The sequence below is a fragment of the Capra hircus genome, chromosome 10 (assembly GCF_001704415.2).
Source record: "Capra hircus breed San Clemente chromosome 10, ASM170441v1, whole genome shotgun sequence".
In the NCBI taxonomy this organism is placed as follows: Eukaryota; Metazoa; Chordata; class Mammalia; order Artiodactyla; family Bovidae; genus Capra; species Capra hircus.
This window is the reverse complement of record NC_030817.1, coordinates 2,378,799-2,402,564: the sequence shown is the minus strand read 5'-3', so window position 1 is coordinate 2,402,564 and position 23,766 is coordinate 2,378,799. Positions and strand designations below refer to the sequence as shown.

The window sequence follows — 23,766 nt, the reverse complement described above, 5'->3', positions numbered from 1 at the left end:
CCACCGCTCTGAAGGTGGAAAAACAATGCAAGGGGACCCGGCTGGAACGTCGGCAAACCCACTGGACCCTGGGGTGACAGTCTGAGAAGCTTTTTGGGAATCCAGCCCAGCAGGCCCTGCTTGAAGTGACCTTCCAGTAATGCCTTGAGCACAGAAGGGACAGCCTGGGCACCTACCAGACCCGAGCGTGCGGAGCCCAGCTGAAGGCGGCGGAGGTCTGCCGGGGCCAGCGCCGCTGCGAGATCTACGGGTTAACACGGCCCACTAGTGGAACCGTCAGAGGGAGCAGGGCTCTGCAAGCTTGCCCCCTCCTCTCCTCCGCAGGGGTCCTGGCTCCCTGGCCTTGGACTCGTCCCAGCCGCTCTCCTCCCACCCAGCTCCCTCGCGGAGGCCCTCAGGGTCTGAGTCTCAGGGTTTGGCAACTTACCTGCAGAAGCCCTAAGGACCTGGGATAGGCTGACAGGCTCCCGCCCCACTGAACAACTTTAGCATACCGCCTGACAACTTCCGAAAGAAAGGCACAGTCTGTCTGAGCCACAGGCTCACGGTGGGGGGTCTGCTGTCCTGTGACTTGAGGGCAAACCTGGACGTCTCCTGAGACCCACAGGTGAGCTCGGCCTTCGGCTGCAAGTCTGTGTGTTTGCAAAAGCTGTGTGGTTTTCTGAAAAGGAGAAGAGGCTGGGCTTCCCAGGGGGTGTGCTGGCGAGAAACCCGCCTGCCAATTCAGAAGCAGTGGGTTTGACCCCCGGGTCAGGAAGATCCCCTGGAGTAGAAAACGGCAGCCCACTTCAGTATTCCCGCCTGGAAAAGCCCATGGACAGAAGAGCCTGGCGGGCTACACAGGGCGTGCCTGGCCGTGGCTGAGCACAACGCGAAAGGCACGGCCAAGCGCCACGGAAGCTCTACGCCAAGCCGCAAAAAGAAGGGCACACACCGCCTGGGGCGCGCGCCAGCGCAGATGCGTTTACTGCTGAGCGTTCGCGTGCGGAGACGCAGGGCACACACTACGACGCGGCGCTGCCTCAGTTGATGCATCTCAGTCATTTTTATTGCAACTGGAAGACAATACATCACAGAAACTTTATGGAAGGTCTGGGGGAAAGTGTTATTTACAATAAATGGTGAAATAGTTTGTCTTTGGCAATATGATTACATACGAAGGATGCGAAATGCAAGTATGGATGGATGCCTCCAAAGCAACACCATCAGGTCCCTCAAGGTGGGCGGGCTGTGCCTGCTTCCACGCTTCCTCTAGGCAACACAAACGCGACCGAACGCCACTTTCTCCTTTACGGTTCTCCCTTTCTGTTCATGATATTGGCAGTTTCATACAGAAAAAAAAACACCGACGAAAATTGGCTTTTGAAAACTTATTACTCTAAGTGAATAAATTTGGCCATGGAGGTCTATTGGCCAGAGGTCAGACGACCCCAAGTATTGAGAGTAAACCTCTTGTCTTCTGATTGCTTTATCACTGTTATTTATTTTTCTGTAAAACAAAAACAGAACTCAGAAATGTTACAGAATCAGAGTATAAAAAAATGTACAAGTGTGTAATGCTTCCCAGACACACACGGATACTTGCTTCCTCCACATTGTCACCATGGCAGTGTAAGTAGTGAGTGTGAATGACAGCGGGTTACTGACTCAGCTGTGTCGACGGCCCGACACACACTCAAGCAATGCTGCACGTTTAAATAACTGAACTTGTGCTAAGAGTTTCATCTAACAAAAGGGAGGGGCTGGGAACTCAGGCCACAGTCAGGAAAGGATGAAAGACAACTTCTGGGTTTGCTAGATACACCATATCGAAGTCTTTGCGAATCCAATATGGAATATTAACTCTTTGCAAAAAGTAGGGAAGGCTGTTCTCAACTGTCGCAAAGGAAGTGGAAAACACTGCTGTATCTATTCCAAATAAATAGTCTTGATTTCAGCGCTAACAAAACGAACAGGAAGGGTACTTGTGAGCATGATCACAGTTAAGTCAGGAGTGATCTTTCACCCAGGTCTGATTTCAAAAGTAGGACAACAGCAGAACGCAGCACCATAGACGCGTTGGTTTCGGCCGTTAAAAGGTGGATCGTTTGAAACATCGGATTTTCCTTCCTTAATTTTTGGTCAGTGACGCTAGCACTTGTTTGCTGAACTGTGGAAGAATTGTAAGGTCACACACATTATTCATGATAAAGCAACGGAGTCTGTGCTTAATTCAAGAATAACCAGTAGGGGGCAGAGAGAGCAGTTGGCCACCGTCGCCGCGCTCTCTCCTAGGAAGGGGGGTTGACAGATGGGTTCACAAAGGCAGGTGGGTCTACACAGAACACTGCACGCCCTGTGGACATCCTCACGGGGCTCCAGGGACGGGAACACCACACAAAGGATATACTTTGATTTACACATTCCATTACAACGAAGAAGAAAAAAAAAAGACACCATTCCAACTTTGTAACTGTGTTAACTGCAATATAAACCAAAGTCCCGAGTTTTGGCAGGTAACTAAAAAGAGGGTTATCACTTAGGTTATATAGCAAAAGTGTTGATGTATATTATATATAGTAGTATAAATAATAAAAAAGTATTAAATTAGATCACAGTGCTGCGTTATGTGCATAACAGTGTTTGATATAGTACTCGAGCTGGGACCTACGACACAAAGGACTGAACTGTCAACACTGGTTAAGTCACGATCAAGAGGGGACACGGAGCTCACGTGTGTTCTTTTGGTGGCAAAAAAAAAAAAAAAATCTTGAAGATGAAAGAAAAATACTCCTCTACAGAAATATAAAAAAGAAAATGGCAACATCTGGGCAGCTGTGATCCACCAGAAAGAAATGAGTCCCAATCTGAATCAGGTTTAAAGGGAAAGAGAAGTCACACTGAGTTGAATCCAATCCCATATGGAAAACCCTCCCATGCAGGTCACTTGTACAGAACTCTGATTCCTTCTCCAAGAGCTCTTGGATGAGACGCTGGGGGCCCACACGTGTGGAGTGCGGGGCGGAGGGCACTGAGGCGGGGGGCTGGTAGCATTTGGGCCCCAGGACTGAGCTGGACAAAGGCCATCTGGAAGGTCTTCACCCTACAAAGCCCACAGCCCGAAGCTGGCCCCCCAGGTGAGATGTGGTATTCACGGCCTCGCCCAGCCAGAGCCAGACACCCTGTGCCTCTCCCAGGGAAAAAAAAAAAAACCAGCTCTTGGGAGAAGCTTCCCACAGTCCTTCTGAAAAACGCAGCCGCCAGACTAAAATCTGCCACAGCTGTTTTGGCCAGGGTTTTTTCCAACCGTTGTCGGTGGGGTGGGTTCACTTTAGTTTCAGATGGACAATTTGACCAGAAAACCCTCGAACATGTGTATATATAGATACATATACATATACTGCTTAGAGAGGGGGGAGGGAAATAGGAGCTCAGGGTGTATCATAAGGCTGGGAAAATCCATGATGCAGACCCTTTCCACAAAGTACTAGGCAAAGATAAGAGACAACTGCAGTAGCATGAAAATGACTTTCCACGGGGATAGCATTTAAGAAGAAAGAGCGTAGTCTCCGTCTCTTAAATGTGTCCTAGGACCGACAAGTAAATGCGGATGTCATGGTGCGGACGTGTTCACGGTTGTTTCCCCAAAGCATCTTCAAATATTGCTATAGTTCCCCACTGACCCCCACCCCCCGCCCCACGTGCGTATGTGAGATACTGGAATGACACACGAAATGCTGTTTCTCCCAGCAGGAGAAATCAAAGCAAAAACACCCCACCCCTGGAACGGTGCTCAGGCGATTTTTGTCAAGACTAAATGAGTACACAGCATAGTTTGGAAGCTAAAAGAACACCTGATGTTTGGGAAGAAATTTCCAAGACTAGAGTGAATGACACTTGAGCAAAATACTCTTTCACAAAGAGGCTTGTGCTTAAATTCTCTACTGCTCTTGGAGGAGGGGGTGAGAGAGGGTGTCTTCTGCCCCCGGGCTTGGCAAGGACACGGACAACCTCATTCCGCAATGAAGTCACTAGGAACGGCCACATACACATCGATACTTTTTTTTTTTTTTCTCAACAATCAAAATACAAAGTTAAACACAATTGAGCCATTGTTTTGGTTATGCATAATGTGTATGCCTCCAAAAACAGAAGAAAAATAGAAAAAAGTACCCTCACTAAAGTTTCCCCTAGGTCTCCCAGCGGCTCCTGTGTTAGGGACTGCAGGAGACGCAGGAAATAACACTTAGAAAGCTGCCCGATGAGGTATTTATGCAAAAAGAGTGGTTCTGGAGTTAAGAACACACTTTTATAAGATATTTCTCTATTTCTCAAAGAGATCAGAAAAGTAAATCACACACATTGCATTTTATTATTTTCTAAAAGAGGCCTTTGCTCCTTTAGAAAAAAGGAAATGAGGGGAGACAGCCCACCGGTGGGGGTCGCCATGGGAAGGAACCCCCGCCAGAAAAACAGTCCTGGATGTTTGTCTCTGCCTTTCGGGAGGGAAGTCTGGATCTGGGAGGGTTGGGGGGCTGAGGGGGGCTTGGTGAGGGGACACCACCAAGTGCCGCCCGGGTCCCGCAGCTGCGGATGGCTTTTGGGGTGTCAGACGTTGGTTTGGGGAGACGGAGGGTACGGAGCGCTTCGAAAAGACATCCTTACCCCCATCTCTCTACGCCCAGCACAAGCGCGCTGGGCGCACGCAGGTTCGGTAATGAGGCTGACCTGCGCAGGGCTGTAGATCTTTTTCTCAGCTCCTCTCAGCAGCAGCCCAGAGGCAGAGGACGCGCGGGTTAATCTCTCCCCGCCGTTCGGGCCGCTGGAGCTGCGGGCCGTGCCCGGGGCGGGCGGAGGGCTCCGCCACGGCCCACCCCGGCCTGTTTCAAAAAGTGAAGATCACCCCAGTCCCCTCCTTCTCCCTCACCACCGTATCTTGAGAGCAGGTGTCTTTATGCTTGAAGATCCCCTTCCGTGTGGGCGGAAGATCACACTCTCTCAGAGGTTCCTCTGATCTCCCTAACTCCTTTCTTTCAGGCAAAGGTAACAGGAGCTTCTTCCGGGCTGCGCGCCGTCACCTGGTGGTCTGGGCGCCGCGCCCACAATCGAGGTGGGCTTCGCTCCAGGTGGGATCGAGCACCCAGGCGGTGGGGACGCCGTGACCGGCGTCAGGGGAACATCTGGGGGCTGGGCCTTCCCAGGCCCGCGGCACTCTCTCCGTCACGGGTACCCTAACTCACACCCTCATCCGATAAGGCCCAGTCGTGTGTTTCCCCTTCTCCTGGCGAATTTGCACAATCATTCACTGCCTGTTTTCCCTAGAAACCAAATCTCAGTCCTGGTTTTCTCAAGTCAGCGTCCCATAATGCTCTTGATTCTATCACACACACTCACGACTCAGTTTGCCCTCAGATTATTGCGTCACGGTAAACATGCACAGATAGAGAGAAAGGACACACTTTTCAACAGAGAATCAGAGGGGCCGGGGGCTGGAGTGCAGACAAGGCAATCCAGAGCGCCGCCATCCAGGCCCTACCAGAACACGAAGAGATTTTTGTATTGCAGAGTAAGCTCCCCAACAGTCAGAATTTGTCCCTGAAGAAGGTTAAACCTTAAACACCTGCTTCAAAAAACCAAAACAAAATAATCGGAAAAAAGGAAAAAAAAACAGGAAAAAAAAAAGGAAAGGAAAAAAAAAGGAAAAAAGAAGAAAACCAAAAGAACCTCTAAGCCTAAGGGCTTAAAAATTAGAGGCATAGCCTTTTCTCTATTTTCTATATTTATATGAAAATAATTCATGCTTCATGCTAAATACATTATTTACCTTACAAGAACTTTGTTATTTTTGAATAAAAAAAAGTTTGTGTTTTTGTGATTTTTTTTTTCTTTTTTCAAAGGAATTCCATGCATTGTGGATCAGAAATTTCTGCTGGCTACACGGCTGAATGTGGAAATCATTTTGATTTTTGCAAAGATGAATACTGACTGACGTTAATTGCAAACTCCATTTTGAGGGCAGTATAGGAGTTTTGTTTTTCTTTCTTTTTTTGCCATGTTTTACTTTAGTTTGTCCATCAATGTGCCTTTCATCTTTTAAAAATACACCTCAATACTAATGGCAGGTCCGAAGCTTTTTGTTTCCACTTGGATCAAATGATTTTGACAGACAGAAAAAGTTTTGTACCATTATTTCCTTGACAGCTATGGTAATTTCTTGGAACTTGATTTTCACTTGGGCAGTTAAGAAGACATAGCTTGTTTTTTGCATTTTTTTTTCCCTCTTTCGTGTGTGTGGGGTGTGTGTGTGTGCACAGGTGCATAGGAGCAGGACCAACCTTCAGGCTTATGGCTTGTGGAACCTGCTTTTCATTTAATGCAGAACAGAATCCAGTGATCAGCAACATCATTACAAACTGACCCAGTTTCTCCTCATGAGTCACTGAGAGCCGGTGGACAAGAGCAGTCCAGTGTTTGCCTGCAGAGATGCTACAGGGCTTCGTGGTTAAGAAGCACAGAGGACTGGTGACCGCCCTGTTCCCACCTCACACTGCATGCGTGGAGCCACGCCAAGGCTTCTCCTGGCATCATCTGATGCCCCAGTGGCACGGGCCTGGGTCTGCTCCCAGGGGAGCCCGGGGTCCTTCCGTCTCCTCAGTTGCCTTACGTGGGCTCACTCACTGACCCCCGCTGGGTGCACACCCTGACCTCTTAAACCTAAAGGTTGGGCCTGATCAGTGGTGACCTTGTGCACATGCCTTCTAGTGCTGGGTGTGTGTCCCTGCGGCATGACCGCTGCGTCCCTGTGGATTCAGCCGCGGGATTCTGAGACAAGCTGGAGGAAGCAATGGTCATTTTGGCTTTTTCGGTTTTGTCTTCAGGTAATGAAAAGCTTTTGTAAAACGGCTGAGTGTCAACGTGAGTTCTATGGCTTCAATCTCCTTTAAACATAAAATTCTTAAGGGTCCAAAACCAAGGAGGGGGGGGCAAATTTAAAAAAAAAAAAAGAAAAGAAAGAAAAGCAAACCAAAGGAAAAAGAAAAGAAAAAAAAATAATAAATTGCTGATATTGCCACAAATCATTAGAAATCTCCTGACATGCTGAAACCAAATGGCCGTAAGTTCAAAACAAATCAGTGACTTGTTTTCGTTAATTTTTCGCGGTTTCCTTTTGCTCCTTCTGCCCCTTTGCCGTCCGATTGGTGATGTTGTTCAGGCAGGACCGGATGCCCGCCAGGTGCAGGAGCGAGCCCGCCGCCTCCTTCATCTCCTCGTCGTCGCTCTCGGGGGGCTTCTCCGTGCGTCTCTTTTTGAGGGGCAGCGTGTCGCTGGGCACCTTCCGCGCCTTGGCCGCGGGCGGCCGCTTCTTGTGCGCGGGCGCGGGGCCGCCGTCGCCCGGGGCCTCCCGGGGGCCGCGCGGCCGGCCGTCCTCCTCCGGCTCGCTGTGGCTCTCGCGGCTCGGGCAGCTGCCCTCGCTGCCCTCCGGCGCCCCCTTGGCGGCGAACTCGTCGGGCTCGTCGGCCGAGGAGGACGAGACGCAGTCGCTGGCGGGCGAGGCGCTGCGCGCGGCGGCGGCCTTGGCGCTGCTGTAGGTGTGGTCCTCCTTGGGGTCCCCGCTGACCACCGGGGAGCCGCACGCCGGCTCGCTCTCAGTCCGCAGGCGGCAGCCGGGGAGGCCGTTCCTGCAGGGCGGGGACGAGAGAGGACAGGTTAAACCCCCTGGAGCAGCCCCCGGCAGCCTCCCGAGCTCTTGGAGCAGACGCGGGGACGCCCGGCCAGCGGTCTGCCAACAGGAGCCTCTGCCCTGAGGCTGAGGCCCGAAATCCCTGCTGGCCTCCCGCCGTGGACACGGCCACTCCATTCGTGCGGCTGAGGCGTCAAAGCAACGCTCTCCCGCTGCGACGGCGGTGGAAGCACACTCACTCCCGTCAAACCGTAAGAATCAAGCGGCGCTGGGTTTCACGTGCGCGCCAGTGCGCGGTGGAGATACACCGGGGACGCCGGCTGGGTCCTTCCGAGGAAAAAAGCCTGCTCTCCTCTAAGGCGGCGCCCGGAGTCTTTGTCAGCAGGCCAAACCTGGTGTTCAGGGAAACAGAGGCGCCTGCCCCGGGTGGCAGCTCCTCGCTGCTGCGGCGCCCCCCTCATCCACTCAGGCACACCCCTCAGGGTGCGCGGCCCTAGGGTGGGGGTCCCAGGGGTGGACAGGCCAGGCGGCATGAGATCCAGACACTCACAAGGATGCTCACAGATGCTCAGGGGAGCAAGTCATGGTTACACAGCTACGACACCAACAAGCTACCATCTACTAAGCTGACCACCTGCCAGGCGCCTTGTGTACCTGCAGAGATCGCATTCAACTCTATAAAGTGGGTCTATTAGCACCCTTATTCTATCGATGCTAGAGGCGAGGTCTGGGCAAGTTTGGTGATTAACTTAGAGCCGCACAGCTCATCAAAAGAGCAGGGATGGGAAGCAAAGCCTGGCTCTCGAGCGCTCAGCTACACCACCAGACCGACTCTTCCTCTTTTCTGATCTGCACTGTAAGCAGGTCACCTACGTGTCCCCACCAGAACCCAACAGGACCGTCACACTCCGAGCATGCTGTCATGCCCGTACGTCCCAGCAGGGAGCGGACCTCCCTTGTGCTTTCTTTTTGGCAAGAGGGACACAGTGTCTGCACCCCCCGCCCCTCCCTGCTTCACGGGGCTATGGAATGCGGGTGACCGCCGGCTGGTGTCTGGACCAGCGAGGACCGCGATGCCTCCATGGGGTTCGGCCACACGCTGTGTGGACAGGCGTGGATCCCGTCTGCCTGGCGCACAGGAGGGGCCAGCAGTGAGGCAACTGGGGAGGAACACTCAGGGAGGGGGTCACTTATGGCTGCAGGGGGCAGAGAGAGGGCACGGAGGCCTGTGGGGGACATGGCGTATGGCCGTGGGTGTGGGGGCTGGGGGTTCTGGGCAGTGGGGGGGGGGGACTTTCTGCTGCACCAGGTTGGCCCCCTTTCCCACTAGCTCGCCTACCAGTGAAAATGTTTCTAGATCTTGGGATCGTGGGTACACCTGTCCCAACTGCCCCAACTGTCAGCACCCCGAATTCCCTCCATGGCTGGCACCTCCCACCATCACCACGGACTGGTGTGCAACCCCATGGACCGCAGCCCACCAGGCTCCTCCGTCCATGGGGTTTTCCAGGCGAGAGCCTGGAAATGTTTCTAGATCTTGGGATCGTGGATCTTGGGATCTTGGGACCTGTCCCAACTGCCCCAACTGTCAGCACCCCGAATTCCCTCCATGGCTGGCACCTCCCACCATCACCACGGACTGTGTGATGGTTCCCATGCGAGGGTCAGCCCACAAGGCAGGGCCTGGCCCCTGGGATGTCCTCAGGGCCTAGCATGGTGCCGGGCAGGGAGGGGACCCACATGGGAGGCACTGAGCAAGCGCCAGAGCAGGTGGGATTGTGCAGCAGAGAGCGGGTGGACTGGGTGGGGGGCCTTCTCGGACACTCCCTGAGGAGGTGGCCCCGGGGAAGGGCAGGGCGGTGCCGTGGAGAGGGAGAGGATTCTGGGAGCAAAGGAGTCAAGGAAAAGGCAAGCAGAGCAAAAGGCGAACTCTTCGTGTGTCCCGGTGAAGGTGTACGTGCTGGTCCCTGTGCTCCTCCTTTCCCACAGGCTGACCCTTCTTTCAAGTAAAAGGTCTGGGGTGTCGGGTAGAGACGGAGAAACGCACCAGAAAGAAAGTGGCTGCTGCGTCTCACTCCATCCATACAAGAGGCGGGGTTCTGAACCCGAGAGCTTCTTTCTCTCTCCTTCTTTCAAGGACAAAACAAGCCTAGGCCATAATGGAAAAGAATAGCAAAAAGAAGAATGTGTGTATATATAAATATATAAATGCTTGTACAGGGCTTCCCAGGTGGCTCAGTGGTCAAGAATCTGCCCGCCATGCAGGGGACCCAGGTTCGATCCCTGGGTCAGGAAGATTCTCTGGAGAAGGGAATAGCGATCCACTCCAGTATTCTGGCCTGGAGAATCCCATGGATGGAGGAGCCTGGTGGGATACAGTCCACGGGGTCGCAAAGAATTGGACAGGACTGAAGCAACTGAACACATATATGTGTATAAATGAATCACTTTGCTATACAGGAGTGATCACCACCGGAGAAGGCAATGGCAGCCGCTCCAGGGCTCTCGCCTGGAAAACCCCATGGACGGAGGAGCCTGGTGGGCTGCGGTCCATGGGGTTGCACAGACTCGGACACGACTGAAGCGACTTAGCAGCAGTAATTAACACAGCACTGTAAATCAAATATACTTAAAAAAATATATATATATGCAAGCACGAGAGCAGCGCATGGAGACCTTCCTGAAGGCATCACAGGAAGCGAAGCAAAAGAAAGAAGCACACCACTTCCCGAGCCCGTGGATTCGAGGCGGGGCGGGGCAGGGTCCCAAGATCCACGCCCCGCAACCCCAGCCCCACTCCACCACCTCACAGACAGACAGACAGAACAAACTCAGGGAACCCTGTGACTGATTCGGGGCGACCCTGCTGGTCCTCAAAGATGGCTCAAACAGGAGACTGCAGCGTGTCCCCGGCCTCCCCGGGAAGGGAGCTTCCTGTGACGGAGGCAGGAAACCAGCACGCTGACGATGCCTCTGGATGAAAACGGGCGCACAGAGGGAACTTCAGGGAGCTAGAGTTGGAATATAAATGCATCTTCCTCTCACGTGATGCAGTTAGCTTTCTCTGAGAGTTTATTATTACACACAAACTCAGCAGGAAGCGACAAGCTCCTTCAAATATGAATCACTCGAAGCAGCGCTGCTCAAGGTGGGGGTGGGCCGGCTGCACTGACCAGTGTGACTTCTGCCGCAGGGTCTGTCATTGCAGGACGCCAACTACTTCACACAGAAGAGCGCAGGCGGGCTGGGTGCGCTATGTTGGGAGAGGAAGAACTTCTAACCACCCCCTTGAATACTGTTCATCAAAATGAACGTGGGATACGTCTGCAGCGCCTGCCATTTTCCAGCTTCATTTTCTAAGTAACGGTACTCACGACGATCACGTTAGCATAAATTAAAGCCACCTGACTTCACTGGGACCCCACAGAACCATGTGTTATTCATCTCAAGTAAAAACCTGGTATTAATCCTCTTGTCAAATCGGTAGGAAATACTCAATATGGAAGTTGAGAAATCACATTAGTTCAGGGTGAGAAGTGCACTCCTCGCCACCCACAAGTTCAGGGATGGCTTCCGGTCAGACACGGCCATCTTGCTGACTCTGGACTCGCGCACGATTTGTTCCATTACACAGCGCCTCTGCGTGTCGTCACCCCACCCTCCCACCTGTGCACTAGGGTTCTCTCTGGAACTGATGGCTTTCAACCGGCAGGGGAGCATGTAGGGCGAAGCCATCCTTCTTAGGGGTTTACTTGAGAACTCTGCTCTTTTGCCAAGTGTGAAGAGAAGCAGGTGGGGTTAAGAGGATTACAGAAGCAGTGCTCGCTGTGCAGAGCTTTTGTCCAAAACAGACCACAGGTAGAAAGACACAGAGGATGAGAGGTGACCAGACGCTTCCGTTCCCAGCTGGTGGAAGGAAAGATATTCGGAAGGCATTCTTCCAACTACCATACAAAAGACCTTGGGTGAAGGACAGCGATGTGTTTTTAGTCATTGCTGGGTTTCTTGGAAAATAAGGGGAATCTTGGAGATCCATGTAAACACACACAGACCAAAAGAACTTCACACACACACAGATGAAAATCTTAAAAAAAAAAAAAAAGACAAAATCTGAAATGTGAGCAGCAGGCATGTAAGGAAGGCAGGGCTTTGTGGAGCAAATGCAGCCTCCAGCCCTGGGACAGGAGCCCAGACTTGCGGGGAGGGCGCTGCAGGGGGAAGCTCAGGCAGCTCCTGGGTTGCTGAGGCCCCTCGGGGGGTTACAGTGCCCTCAGACACATTGCTGCCCAGGCTCCCAGCACAAGCTCACAAAGCGAAAACTCTCCTGAAGACAGCAACCCACGCCAAGGCCATCAGGATGCCTGTGTATCAAGCTGGACCAAGTAGGAGCTCATAACCTAAAATCACCAAATAGCCCACTAGGAACGTATAAACGTGAAAACGCCACGTGGAATGCGGGGACCCGTGAATGATGAGGCCTTCAGTGAGATCCTAGGGAATCAGTGGCAGACAGGGGGATAAAGGCCAACCTGACCTCAGCTCCAGATGGAACTGGAGACAAGAAAAGCCTCCCTTGAGAGTTTTAAGCCACGAGTCTGAAGTCTTGTGGGTGTGAGGCCAGAATTCTATCATGTGGACCAACAGACCCCAAGCTATATTCAGTTTAAAGTGCCCAGTGGCGCCTCCTAGAGGAAACACAGACCCTTTTGGAAGAACGCACTTCAAATCCCGAAGAACTCTCACATGTAAGACTTTAAAGAATGCAGGTTCACAATTAAAAAAAAAAGAAATAATTAAATACAAAAGAAATAAGCCACTGTAAGAGAAAACAGAAAAAAGAAAAAAAACCCCATAGAATCTGAACTGTAAAGTCTGAAAATACTGCAATAATTAGACAAAGAATGTAACGTATGTACCAAAAAAATAAAATAAAAGAGGGAATTGGCAAATATTAGAAACACTGGATTACTAAAACCAGGCAGACTTGGTTGATCTGGGGATGCCTCAAGCAGAATTTCCAGAGCTGAAGAATATAATTCCTGAAATTAAAAAACGCAATGCAATTGAGTTGTGGAAAACAAAACATTAGTCAATTGAAAGATGGATCTAAAGACACGATAGGAAATGCAGCAGAGAGAGAGAAAGAGATGGGAGACGTGGAAGAGAGGCTGGGCGGCGCAGAGCGCAAGGCGCCCAACACAGATGCAGCTGGACGCCCGGGGAAGCGGAGAAACGCGGGGGCACCAATCCCAGAGCAGCGGACGGCTGAGGGTCTTCAGCTGTTATGAAAGTTACCAGTCTTCAGATCCAGAAAGCCAACAAGTCCCATGGAGGATACAGAGAAACGCACACCCAGATAGACTAAGTCATCACAGACACACACACACACACACACCCAGATAGACTAAGTCATCACAGACAGACACACACAGACACACACACACCCAGATTGACTAAGTCATCACAGACAGACAGACACACACACAGACACACACACACACTCACACACACACAGACACACACAGGTTTAGAAGTGCGAGAAAGGAGACACGGCCCCTAACGAGGAGGAGGAGTTAAGATAAAACCAGTGACTCAGACGAGGTAGACCAGTAACCTCAAAAAGAGAGAGGAAAAAGTACCCGTCCAACTACAATACTATCATCCGAGAACAAAGGCCCAGCGAGGGGCTGAAGGCAAACGGAGACGAGGGCGGCAGAGGATGGGATGGTTACACAGCATCACCGACTCCATGGATGTGAACTTGAGCAAACCCGGGAGCCAGTGAAGGACAGGGGAGCCCCGCGTGCCTCACTCAGTCCACGGGGGAGCCAGTGAGGGACAGGGAGCCCCGCGTGCCTCACTCAGCCCACGGGGGAGCCAGTGAGGGACAGGGAGCCCCACGTGCCTCACTCAGCCCACGGGGGAGCCAGTGAGGGACAGGGAGCCCCGCGTGCCTCACTCAGCCCACGGGGGAGCCAGTGAGGGACAGGGAGCCCCGCGTGCCTCACTCAGCCCACGGGGTCACAGAGTCGGACATGACTCAGCAACTGAACAACAGCAACGACAAGAAAGGAGGCAAAATAAAAATATTTTCAGACAAAAAAGTCAAGACTTTGATTGAAAGCAGATACTCAACAATAGGAACTTCTTAAGAGTATTCTTCAGGAAAAAAGAGAAGACAAACTTGTGCTTAGCACAGGGGTAAGGCTGGGACTAAATGCACACACGTCTGCATATAAAATAGAGACTCCACGAGGACCTACTGGAGAGCCAGGACTCTGTGAATGAGAGCCTAGGCGGGAGAGAATCTGAAGCAGCATGAGCACACGCGCTGGGTGACTGGGCCATTCTGCTGCACGCCTGGGACTGACCGACGCTGCAGATCAGCTGTAGTCCAACAGAAAATAAAAGTTAAACAAAAGCCCAAAGCAAGAGAGGTCTGAGACGCAAGAGAGAAAAAATGCTGAGCAAAGGAAACGTACTCAAGTGGTGACCCTTGGTGACACGAAGCTGTCCCCTGGTGTCTGTGGGGGCTTTGGTTCCAGGTCCCCACAGGTATCAAAATCTGTGAACACTCAAGTCCCTTTTACAAAATGGTACACTATTTGCTTAGAACCGAGGCATGTCCTACAGGACATTTTAAATCATCTCAGGATTACTTGTAATGCCTAATACAATGTATGGATAAACGCTATGCAAGCAATGGCTAGTGCACAGGGCAAATAAGTTCTGACTTTTAGAACTTTCTGGAATCCTTTTTATTTCTTAATATTTTCTATCAGCAGTTGACTGAATCCATGGATGCAGAACCTATGGATATGGAAGTTGCTCAGTCGTGTCTGACTCTTTGTGACCCCATAGACTGTAGCCTACCAGTCTCCTGTGTCCATGGGATTTTCCGGGCAATAGTACTGGAGTGGATTGCCATTTCCTCCTCCAGGGGATCTTCCCAACCCAGGGCTTGAACCCAGGTCTCCCACATTGTAGACAGACGCTTCACCGTCTGAGCTACCAGGGAAGCTGGACCAATGATAATAACTGACTTAAAGAAACTGAAATATGAAATAGAGCTCAGGTCCCAGAAAAACGCAGCAGGTCATCTGGGAGGCGGAGAGAACAGAAGCCAGAGCGTTCCGGAGGCCTCGGACTGAGCAGGAGGGTAACAGTGCTGACTGACTCTGCACGTTTTGAAATATCCATGCTGAAAATTCCAGGATCGACACCGAAAGAACAGAAAGGTCCATGTAACTTACAGACCATTAGAAGGGATGGCAAGTAGGAGAATCGCGGTCGCTGCACAACAATGTCAGTGGGCTTCCCTGGGGCTCAGTGGGAGAGAATCTGCCCACCAGTGCAGGAGACACGGGCTCGATCCCTGGTCCAGAAGACCCCACGGGCCTTGGAGCAGCTAAGCCCGTGGGCCACAGATACTGGGCCTGTGCAGGGCTCACGATCCAGAGCAAGAGAAGACACAGCAGCGAGGAGCCTGTGTGCACAGCGAGAGAGCCGCCCCGCTCTCAACACCCAGACAAAGCCCACAGCAGGGAGCACACAGCACGGCCCAAAGCAGGTGCAGCAATGAAAACACAGCAGCGTCAGGGAGGAACATGGGAGGCGGGCCAACAAAGTTTGCAAAAAAGGCAAACTGAGATGGTAGAAACGAACCCACATGTCATTTAAAATAGGCTAGTACCTCCATTGAGAGGTAAAGACCATCAAGGCAGACTTTAAAAGAAAAGTCATGTGCCATTTACAAGAGATGACCTAAAACATGACGACTGAGGAAGGTTAAAAGTAAAAGGAGGAGAACCATGGCGCCATGCTGATGCAGCTACACTAAACCAGACACGACAGACTTTAAGGCAAAAACCGTTACCATAGAGAGAGAGAGTCATGAAATATTCAGAAAGGTTCAATCACCAGGAATGCACAACTGTTCTAAACGTGGAGACCTCCAGGAAGATTGCTTCAAAATACACCCAGACTGGAAGAGCTGCAGGAATAAATGGCCAAACCCACACCTCTCCGCTTTCTCCCTTCTCCCCCAGACACGGCTCATACGTAGATTTGAACTCGTGGACATACACAGAACATGTGCTCATAACAGATAAGGTATGTGACTTTCAAGCACACAGCAAATATTTATAATAAAAACCGGTATAAACTACGAGACCACATAGCAAGTCTCCACAGACTTCAAATAGCAGTATCTTACAGATGAATCTTCTGACCACGATGCACTGTAATTAATAATTAATGATGTAACTAAAAACAAAAATAAGCAAAAAACACCTCCTCATAGGTTTGAAAATTTAATAACACACGTCTAAAAACACCTATGGGTGAAAGAAGAAAGCAAGATGAAAATTAGTAAATACTTTGAACTTGTAGCAATAAAGAGAATGAAAGGCACCAAAATTTAGGGCTACAACTAAGCATAGGTTTGAAGAAGAGTGTAACCTTAACCTTTTATATAAAATAAAAGTTTAAAATAAAAGTATCCAATTCAGATCACCACAACAAAAAAGAATAAACCCAAAGAAAGAAAGGGAAGTATAAAGAAACTAGCAGAAATCAATGATGTAGAGAAGAGACACAAAATAGAGGTAATTATAATAATTTAAAAAAGCTCCAAAGTTGATTCTTCTATGAAAAAACACTACGTGTGTTAAGGTTAATCGAAAAGAGAGGTAATAAAATGAAATAAGAAATTAGAGGGATGCAACTACAAAAGACATTGAAAAGATGACAGATATTATAAATAACTTTATGCCACATTTTTGAAAGCAGGTGATATAGACAAATCCCTACAGTTACCAAAATGAATTTAAAAAGAAATGAAAAAGAAGTTATACCATAAGAATTAAAGAAATCCACTCAATAGTTAAAAATCATCCCACAAATAAAACACCAGCTCTGCAGTGTTTTGTAAGTAAGTTCCACCAAACGTCAAGCAACAGATTAGTTTCAATCTCACCTAAACTCAGGGAATCTAAGAGCGAATAGTCTCTAATGCCTCATGTGAGAATAATGTAACCCTGGCTAAACCTAGATAAAGGCAGCACCAGAGAAACATGGATATAGGCAGATATGCAAAGATTCACGGAGGAGATGCTGGTGTGCCAACGCGGCTGCTGCTGCTGCTAAGTCACTTCAGTCGTGTCCTACTCTGTGTGACCCCACAGACGGCAGCCCACCAGGCTCCCCCATTCCTGGGATTCTCCAACGTTAGCGATACATAAAAAATGTATCACCAGTACATTAGAAATGTAGGTTTTATTTAAAATTAGGAATTTATCATGTAACCACCACCATGTAAAACAATGAGAAAAAAATTTACAGTTCTGCTAAATGATGTAAACATTTCTTGGATGAAATTCAGCATCATTTACGATAAACTACCACTGCAAGCCAAATATAGAAGAAATATTTTTGTAACGATAAGGTATATTTCCTAAAAGACCGATAATAAACAGTCCATCGGTTGTTCTTCAATAACACAGCACTCTTTAAAATAAGAAACAACACGGGGGCTTTGGTGGCGGTTCAGGAATTAAGAGTCCCTCCTGCAGTGCGGCAGATGTGGGCTCTGTCCTCAGTCAGGGAACTTGGGTGCCACGAGCCATGGAGCAACCGAGCCCCTACATGGCAATCACTGAGCCTGCACGCTCTGGAGCCACACCTAGAGAGCCTGTGTGCCTCAACTAAGGTCGGACGCAGCCAGATAACAGAGGTAAGAAGGGATGAAAAGATGTAAAGACGTCTGTTATCATTACTTTTACTCAGAGGCTCTAACTCTAATAGGGCGGGAAAAACAGGACAGGATGTAAGAAAAAGCCTCACTGTTATTTATCTGATTTTATACACAGAGGAATCTATAGATAGATTAGTAAATTTACTAAGTCAGTTTATTTAGTGAGGTTGCCTGAAAAAAATCAATATACAAATAATTAACTCCAGATGGATTATAGTATTTAAATAATATAGAAAAAAAATTTTTTTAATCTTTTAGAAAAAAACTACAGGAGACCATATAATCTCAGAGTAGGGACTTTTTAAAGACACTAGATTTCATTACAAAGTGATTACTGTGCATGAAAATTAAGAGCTTCTGTTCATCAGAAGACATTACTACGGACAGTGAAATGACCATCCACAAACTTAGAAAAGTTATTAGCAGCACATTCGGTTACTAACAGCATATTACAAAGGAGGGGCGTCACTTTGCTAACAAAGCTCGTACAGCCGTGGACAGATGTGAGAGCTGGACCATACAAAAGGCCGAGTGCTGAAGAACTGAGGTGCTGTAGTACTTCCAAATTTTAGCGCTGGAGAAGACTCTTGCGAGATCCAACCAGTCCCTCCTAATGGAAATCAGTCCTGAATATTCATTGGGAAGACTGATGCTGAAGCTGAAACTCCAATACTTTGACCACCTGATGCGAAGAGCCAACTCACTGGAAAAGACCCTGATGCTGGGAAAGACTGAAGGCAGGAGGAGAAGGGGACGACAGAGGATGAGACGGCTGGATGGCGTCACTGACTTGATGGACATGAGTTTGAACAAACTCCGGGAGATAGTGAAGGACAGGGAAGCCTGGCATGCTGCAGTCCACGGGGTCGCAAAGAGTGACTCAACAACAAGATAGTCAATAAAGGGTTATTACCCAGAATATACAAAGAAGTGCTACAAAGATAAGAAGAAAAGAAAACACGCTGATAGAAAGAGGAATGAACTTGAGCAGGCAGTCCATAAAGAGCACATTCAAGCCGCCAGTTAAACAAATGGAGAACGGCGCAACCTCCGCAGTAAGAAGGGAAAACGGAAACTGAAACGCTGCAAGATACTGCTGCATAGCCGCCAGACCGGCTGAAATTGCGCAGGATGCTGACTCCACATGTCGGTGAAGACGCCAAGGAGGGGGAAGCACCATGCTCCGCTGGGAGGCGTATACAGGGATACCAGCACTTCAGAAGACAACCTGAGCACGTTAACCCTGTACAAACCAAAAACTCCCACACCGAACATGCATCTTAGGTGAAACTGGAGGCATGGACAGGAATCCCCATGGCACCTCTGTAAAAGCAAGTAACGACAAACACTTCAAATACCTTAAAAAAAAAACTGGCACAGCCACACAGTGGCATGTTATATAGGCACGAAAACACCATCAGTTACAAGTGCATGAAGCAAACCAAATAAACTCTGTGATGAGTAAAGAGGGCAAGCAGCAAGTCAGAAAAGAAGATATAAAGTACCATTCCAGATATTAACAGAGAAAATTCACACCAAGCAAAATTAAACGTGTTCCTTAGGGACATCAAAAACACTTCTAAAAGCCCAGGAACAGTACATACAGAATTTGGGATTGTGGTTATCTTTAGCAGCTGCGGGGGCCTCTGACGCCTCCTCCTGCTGTGTAGCCCTTCCTGGGAAGCACATGGGTTCAACAATGCCAGGAGTTTCGCCTCAGTGGTCGTCTCCACGTTGGGGGCAGGAAGGGGCACGGTTTCCTCCCGTGAGCTGCAAGGGGTCCCCTTAGAAGACTGAGACAGCTGCGACTCCTTATCTGCGTTCTGCGATCATATACTGTTCTACGTGATCACAGATCACTGCAGGAACGAGCCTGGAACTCTCCTCCGTGAATCATTTCGCGTCCAGCACCATCAGGAGTGCAGAGGACTTTTTACATACAGTAGGAAAAGCTGCCAGGACTTTCAAAGGCCTTAACCAACGCCACCGGTTTGAAACACGAGGAGCAGCCGCAGAGCGTGGCTCAAACATCACACAGTGAATTTGCTGGTCACTGTTGCGATTTCTGGACCAGGAGAGCCAGAAGTGGAGACAGAAGCGGAGCTGGGGGCCCAGAGGGAGCTCACGCGCATCCTTCACCCCCTGGCGTTGTTTCCCCCTGCCCCTTTACCACTTCCTCCTCTCCTTACCACTCCTCTCCTTCCCACCACAGGCATAACCTGATGCGGAGTTCCAGAACTGCCTTCCAAGACCATGGTCTCCAAAGATGAAAGCCGACAGGTACTTGGTTTTTAAATTAAAACAAAAACAGATCAGTGGCAAACTTTCCTTCCAGTGATATCACCGGGCCCCACCCTATCTTCAAACTGAAGGTTACAGGCTGCCTGAACTCCTGTGACAAACGTGTCCTCCAAGGGAGAGACAAAGACAGTGACCAGGAGCAGATCTGAAGCTGATGGATGCATTTTCCTGGTGACTTTATTTTGACAGGACCTTAAGTATTAATGCTTCGTATGACAATGCTGCTGCTGCTAAGTCGCCTCAGTCGTGTCCGACTTTGTGCGACCCCACAGACGGCAGCCCACCAGGCTCCCCCATCCCTGGGATTCTCTAGGCAAGAGCACTGGAGTGGGTTGCCATTTCCTTCTCCAATGCGTGAAAGTGAAGTCGCTCAGTCATGTCTGACTCTTAGCGACCCCATGGACTGCAACCTTCCAAGCTCCTCTGTCCATGGGATTTTCCAGCAAGAGTACTGGACTGGGGTGCCATTGCCTTCTCCAACAACAGAACCATTAATTCTTCATGACAATAGAACCATTAATTCCTGACTTGCTTCCTGTTTCAGGGGTACTGCATTTTCACGTGAGGTCCTTAAAGCTCCAAAAAATATTCAGCAGCCTAAGGTGGTGATCAAATGAAACTTTCTTGTAATTTTATAACATGCTATGGTTTAGACTGGGGCTTCCCTGCTGGCTCAGATGGTACAGAATCTGCCTGTAGTATGGGAGACCCAGGTTTAATCCGTGGGTCGGGAATACCCCCTGGAGAAGGGAATGGCTATCCACTTCAGTATTCTTGCCTGGAAAATCCCATGGACAGAGGAGCCTGGTGGGCTACAGTCCATAGGTCACGAGTTGGACACGACTGAGCGACTAACACATGGTTTGGACTACTGTCACAACTCCTTAAAACCCGGGCTTTGCTACAAGTGTGCACTGCCCTGAAGGTGGCCCGCAAACTCAATCTAAGCCTTTCCTGGGGTTTGGGACTGAGCTTCAGGCACTCAGAGAGGAGATGTGGGAAGGTGCGTAGGGGGCAGGTAGATGAATCATAAAGCTCTCCATACATTTCATTTTCTTTTACGCTTTAAACAATTGTAATAAAATACACAAACATTAAAAAAAAAAAACTTACCAAAAACAAAACTAAACCTTTGTTAAGCACACGGCTTAGTGGTATTAAATACACATAACGTGCCGATGTCCCGCCATCCATCTCTAGAACCCTTCATCCCGTAAAACTGTGACTCGTCCCCAGTAAACAATGACCCCCGTTCCCTCTCTGCACAGTCACTGGCAACCACCATCCTATGCTCCATCTCCATAAACAGGACTGCTCATTTAAGTGGGGTCACACAGTATTTGTCTTTTTATGAGTAGCTTATCTCACTTAAATGTCCTCAAAGTACACCCGTACTGCAGCATGGATCAGAACTTCCTTCTGCTCAAGGCTGAATATTCCACCGTGTGTACACACTTCACATCTTGCTTGTTTGCTCATCTACTGATGGACGCCTGGGTTGCTGACAGGTCTCCAGTTCAGTTCAGACGCTCAGTCGTGTCCGACTCTTTGTGACCCCGTGGACTGCAGCACGCCAGGCCTCCATGTCCATCCCCAACTCCCGAGGTTTACTCAAACTCATGTCCATTGAGGCGGTGATGCCATCCAGCCATCTCATCCTCTGTTGTTCCCTTCTCCTCCTGCCCCCAATCCCTCCCAGCATCAGGGTCTTTTCAAATGAGTCAACTCTTCGCGTCAGGTGGCCAGAGTATTGGAGCTTCAGCTTCAGCATCAGTCCTTCCAATGAACACCCAGGGCTGGCCTCCTTTAGGATGGACGGGTTGATCTCCCTGCAGCCCAAGGGACCTGCCATACTCTTTTCCACAGTGGCTGCACCACCTTACGCTCCCACTGACTGTGCTCAAGGGTTCCAATTTTGCCATAACCTTGTCAACACTTACTACTTTCTGTTTTCTTGCTAGTGCCATCCTAAGGAGGGTGACGCACTGTCTCACTATAGTCTTGGTCTGCATTTCCCTAGCGATTAGTGATGCTGAGCATTTTTCTGTGTGCTGATTGCGTGTTCTATGTACCCTTTGTGCACCTTTGGAGAAAAGCCCTTTCCCATTTATGAACACTTGGGTACTGTTTTCTCTGTGCCAGGTATGTAACTGTGTATTAAATCCTAGTAACTCCTAAGGGAGGTGCTGGTTTTCTTCTGAGAAGCCTGGCCCAAGACCCCATAGTTACAGGCTATGGACCCAGGAAACCTGGTTCCCAAGTTCACGTGTGCAATTTCTGAGCTCTCTTGACATGCGGAAGGCTTCTCCGATGGCTCAGCAGAAAGAATCTGCCTGTGATGCAGGGGATGTGGGTTCAGTCCCGAGGTTGGGAAGGTCCTCTGGAGGAGGAAATGGCTACCCACTCCAGAATTTTTGCCTGGAAAATCCCACGGACAGAGGAGCCCGGTGGGCTTCAGCCCCTGGGGTTGTGAAGAGCTGGAGCTGAGCGAGCACAGCACGGTCCGGCACATGAAGGAGGGCACGCCCACCAGCTCTCGCTCAATCCTCCGGCAAGCCTTGACATTCACAGTTCCTTGGCACCTGAGAGGTCACTTAGGGTCAGAGAGTCCTAAGCCGTGCACACAGGTGGCCCAGGCCGAGGGGAGCTGCTGTGGCCTGCAGTTGAGAAGTTCACGAATGGAGGAAATCTTATGCTCCGTTTCCCAAGAGATCCAGAAACAGTTCTTCTGGGGCTATAACTCTCCCATTCAAAGGTATTCTCTGCAAGGGATTTCACTGGAGAGGCAGCAGAAGACACACGCATAAAGCTTGGAGAAGTGGGACCAGTTTCTTTGAGGATAATGTGTCTCAAGGATTCCCCGCCTAGGCAAATTTAAAAATAACTGGGTTTCCGATGTCTAAGGATGGGCCGATCCCTGAGGTTATTGAGTAAAAAGTCAACACCGTAAAGTCAATTACACTATTGACAGATACTCTTACAAGGAGATTTCACATCATAATTACATGCAAAGGAACCCAGCAAATACAAGCTGTGTAGTGATCGGCTAATAAAAGTAACACTTCACCTACGTCAATAACGGTTTCAGAGTTAAGACAAACAAACGTGGCCTTTGGCACTCAGCAGAGGGGAGAAAAAAAAAAAAAAACCCAACACATCCCCGAAAGACAGATATTTTCACTTGAGAAGTTGCTTAGACTCACACAGAAAACCTGTCACACAAAGCAGGGTAGCAAACAGGTCTCCGGGGGGTGCTAACGACCCCTGGCCCTCCTGCCAGCCCCCGCTGCGCGGATGGGGCGGCGGGAGCCCCTCAGGGACCCCTGGTCACCGCCACGTGGTCTGGCAGAGGACGCCTGCTGCGGTTCTTATCTCTGCTGGGCTGTTTGCCCTTTAACCTCAGCTGAATCTAGGTTCAGCTGACACATGGCCAAATTAAAAAAGAAAAAGAAATTTCAATTACAATGAACCTGAAAGCGCAAAACAGGATTTTCCCTCTCCACTGAACAGTCCTCAGTGGGCTTTACACAGCCTCCTGCAAATACCCACATGGTCATGTTTATGTTCATTTTTCCTGAAGGTGACGCGCCACCTATTTGCCAGGCACTTAGGCCATAAGGAAGGAAAAGGTATTATAAGCGAGGGTCCCTGACCTTCTGGAGCCTTCCTCTCCCTGAAGTCTCTTAAAACTGGGGTGGAAAGCGCAGAGCTGGTATTGGGATAATGGGTAACACACCGTGGTTTTCTGTTTGTGCAAATGGAGCTTGTCTCTACACACTGCGGCTGTACGTTTTACCGAGAGGATTCTGCTCGGACCTCCGGGGAGGCTCGCTGCTCTGGGCCGTGTGCTTCTGGAGGACGGGCGCGCAGAGCTGCAGGGCCCGGGCCCCAGGCTGCCCGCGGCACTCCGTGCCAGGCCACCTGTCCAAGCCCACCTGGCTCTGCCCTCCCGAGTCTTGGGTGGGGTGGGGGAAGGGCTGTGACCCCTCCCCTGTGCCCCATTTCTGCAACCCACCAGCCATGCCTCTCTCCGCTGAAGCAGTAGTCAACC

The 23,766-nt window shown here is 49.9% G+C and overlaps 1 protein-coding gene across 4 annotated transcripts in view; it reads right to left on the bottom strand.

The window, feature by feature from the left end:
* The window catches only part of FOXN3 (forkhead box N3), a 448,726-nt gene continuing 425,981 nt past the window's right edge, over positions 1,022–23,766 (bottom strand). For all 4 annotated transcript variants that reach the window (XM_018053854.1, XM_018053856.1, XM_018053855.1 and 1 more), the window contains one exon: positions 1,022–7,658. In XM_018053854.1, coding sequence (XP_017909343.1) covers positions 7,127–7,658 — 532 coding nt within the window. In that variant the 3' untranslated portion in view covers positions 1,022–7,126. The remainder of the gene's footprint in view (positions 7,659–23,766) is intronic.